This window comes from Siniperca chuatsi, linkage group LG22 (assembly GCF_020085105.1).
Source record: "Siniperca chuatsi isolate FFG_IHB_CAS linkage group LG22, ASM2008510v1, whole genome shotgun sequence".
In the NCBI taxonomy this organism is placed as follows: domain Eukaryota; kingdom Metazoa; phylum Chordata; class Actinopteri; order Centrarchiformes; family Sinipercidae; genus Siniperca; species Siniperca chuatsi.
In genome coordinates this window covers 16,031,412-16,033,882 of record NC_058063.1, presented here as the reverse complement: position 1 = coordinate 16,033,882, position 2,471 = coordinate 16,031,412, and the positions used below count along the sequence as shown (strand labels likewise).

At 38.4% G+C, this 2,471-nt stretch overlaps 1 protein-coding gene across 1 annotated transcript; it reads left to right on the top strand.

The window, feature by feature from the left end:
* Positions 1-557: 557 nt before the first annotated feature.
* On the top strand, positions 558-2,088 carry LOC122870683 (pyrin-like). Its single transcript, XM_044185046.1, is given in 4 exon segments — positions 558-691; positions 955-1,123; positions 1,454-1,695; positions 1,697-2,088. Coding segments are annotated over 4 exon segments (702 nt in total). The 3' UTR covers positions 1,854-2,088.
* The last annotated feature ends 383 nt before the right edge of the window (positions 2,089-2,471 follow it).

The window sequence follows — 2,471 nt, the reverse complement described above, 5'->3', positions numbered from 1 at the left end:
TTTCTGATATCCCTGTTTCTTTGTATAAATGTAAGCCTGTTTGCAACAGCTAATCAACTTTTCCCTGCAGTCAGCAGTCTGCCAAATTTTGGTCTCCACAATTTGATATATTATTTAAACACCTATAGTGACCACTAAGTAGTCACCTAAATCTACTAACTGTCTAACAGAGCTGGCAATGAGCAGCAGTGTCTGATGAATTGAATGGCTGTTTTAGAGCGATCCACTATTTCTTGGCTAGCAACAACTGGCCATTAAATTATCACCAGCTATGTTAATATTATTATTATAGTGCTCATTTATTTGTAGCATGCAATGAGCAGCGTTTTGAGGAGTAGCTTAATATTGGTCAGTGTTTTATTTTTTTAATATTGATCTTTCTTATTCAAAAACAATTTGTCATCGGTGTGGCGCAATCCTGGAGAAGCTCTATTTTCCTTGTGTCATTGTCATTAATTGCAAATCATTCTGATGCTATGACAAGTGAGTAATAGTAAGTATCTGTTTCCCTGTGTTCCATGTTTAAGTAATATAATATGTTTTTTCCAGCCAGGAACATGGCCTCCGTGCCGTATGATGTGCAGTTCAGGTGCTGCATCTGTCTGGACACCTACAACAACCCTGTCTCCATCCCATGTGGACACAACTTTTGCCTGGACTGCATCGAAGGCTTCTTGGATATGAAGGACAAGTCAGAGTGTCCGCTGTGCAAAGACATTCAGAAAACGTCCAGAACTCAGGATCAACCGAGGATTTGCTGAAATCATTGAAATCTTTACAAGGTTTGTTTTGAAACTCTTTCTTACTTTTTTAAGCATTCTGGTTCTTTCGCATGATTGCAAATCGTATAAAAAAGCTAAATATTTGAATTGAATTGAGATTTAACAGAATTCAATTCAAATCAAAAGGTCTCTGCTGCCCACAAAAACACAAGAGGAGGATGTCGACGTTGTGAAACATTCCCCAAACCAACTTTTCCAGGCTGACGAAGTTCATTGATCCACAGGTGAGCCTCAGCAGCCAGAAGGCCCCGCTCCCAGACAATCCTCAGCGATTTGACTCCTGCGTCTGCGTTTTGGGGAAACAAAGTTTCACATCTGGAAGACGCTACTGGGTGGTTCAGGTAGGAGCTCAGAAACAAGAAAACATACTTTAAGCTAGCAGCATACTTATATCAGTACACCAGCAGCTTTAGACTGGTTACACACAATTAAACTTTAGTACAATTATTATTTTTAGGTACATGCAACATGCACAACCAATCATGTGACATACTGTAGCCAAATACGGAGCCACATTTGGGTCAAAATTTTCAGTTGGAGTAACACCTTATTTAACATGATACTGTACAGAAAAAGCTTAAAAATAAATTTCCACTGTGATATGCATGTCTGAGCTGGTTGTTTGAAGTGTTTGGTGTGTCTGACTCTGTATTTTGTACGTTGTGTTTCAGGTTGGAGATAAAACTGACTGGGATCTTGGCGTGGCCAGAGAGTCCATCAACAGGAAGGGGGCCATCACTATTCGTTCCGACAGCGGTTACTGGGTGATCTGCCGGCGAAAAGGTGGCAGTCTCAGCGCCTGCGCCAGCCCCTCCGTCACCCTCAAATGCCAGGAAACCCCCCAGAAAGTCGGTATCTTCCTGGACTACGAGAAAGGGTCGGTGTCTTTCTATGACGCAGAAGCAAAGACTCATTTACGCTTACAGCGGGTGTCACTTCTCTGAGCCTCTCTACCCATACTTTAACCCCTGTGTTCAAGAAAATGGAAAGAACGCCGCCCCGCTGATTATCTGTCCTCTTGAGGGAAGGGTCAGGGAAGGACAGGACATAATCTTTGAGTCAGATATGTGATGTGCCATTAGAAAGGATGATGTTAAAATATTATTATATTTTTGTTCTTTTTTTAGATCAAGAACATTTTTGAACCTATTTTGGTTTAAACACATTTATTGTACTGTAACAGTATTCGACACTGACCTGCAACAGGCCGAAATTCATCAGTTATTTCTGTTTTTAATAACACAACAACACTCTGCAGAATACATGATGCTATTTCTCACAACATGAATTGTTTTCATTGAATCTTTACAAAATACTTGTGTGTATATAAATGTATAGAAAATGCTTTAAATATTGTTGAAGACGTTGCAAAACTTTATTCCATAGCCTAAATGGGCTATGAGATACAAACTGTGAAACTGAAAATAAAAGCCATGTTTTGAAATATAAAAACTGTGAAAATGTGTCATTTTGAATTCTCGCCCATTTAAGGGCAATTCGTTTGTCGTTTTTGTATGTATTTAACGTAAGTTTAAATTCTGCTTAAGTATTTTTTAACTATTTATATTATATGTTTAATTCATGTTGACTTTATTATTTTGCAATTTGTTTAGGTTGTACCACAACATTAATAGATATTTCAGCTGCAAAGTCTGTCTTAAACCTTTATTTTTTAAGGAAAACTTATTG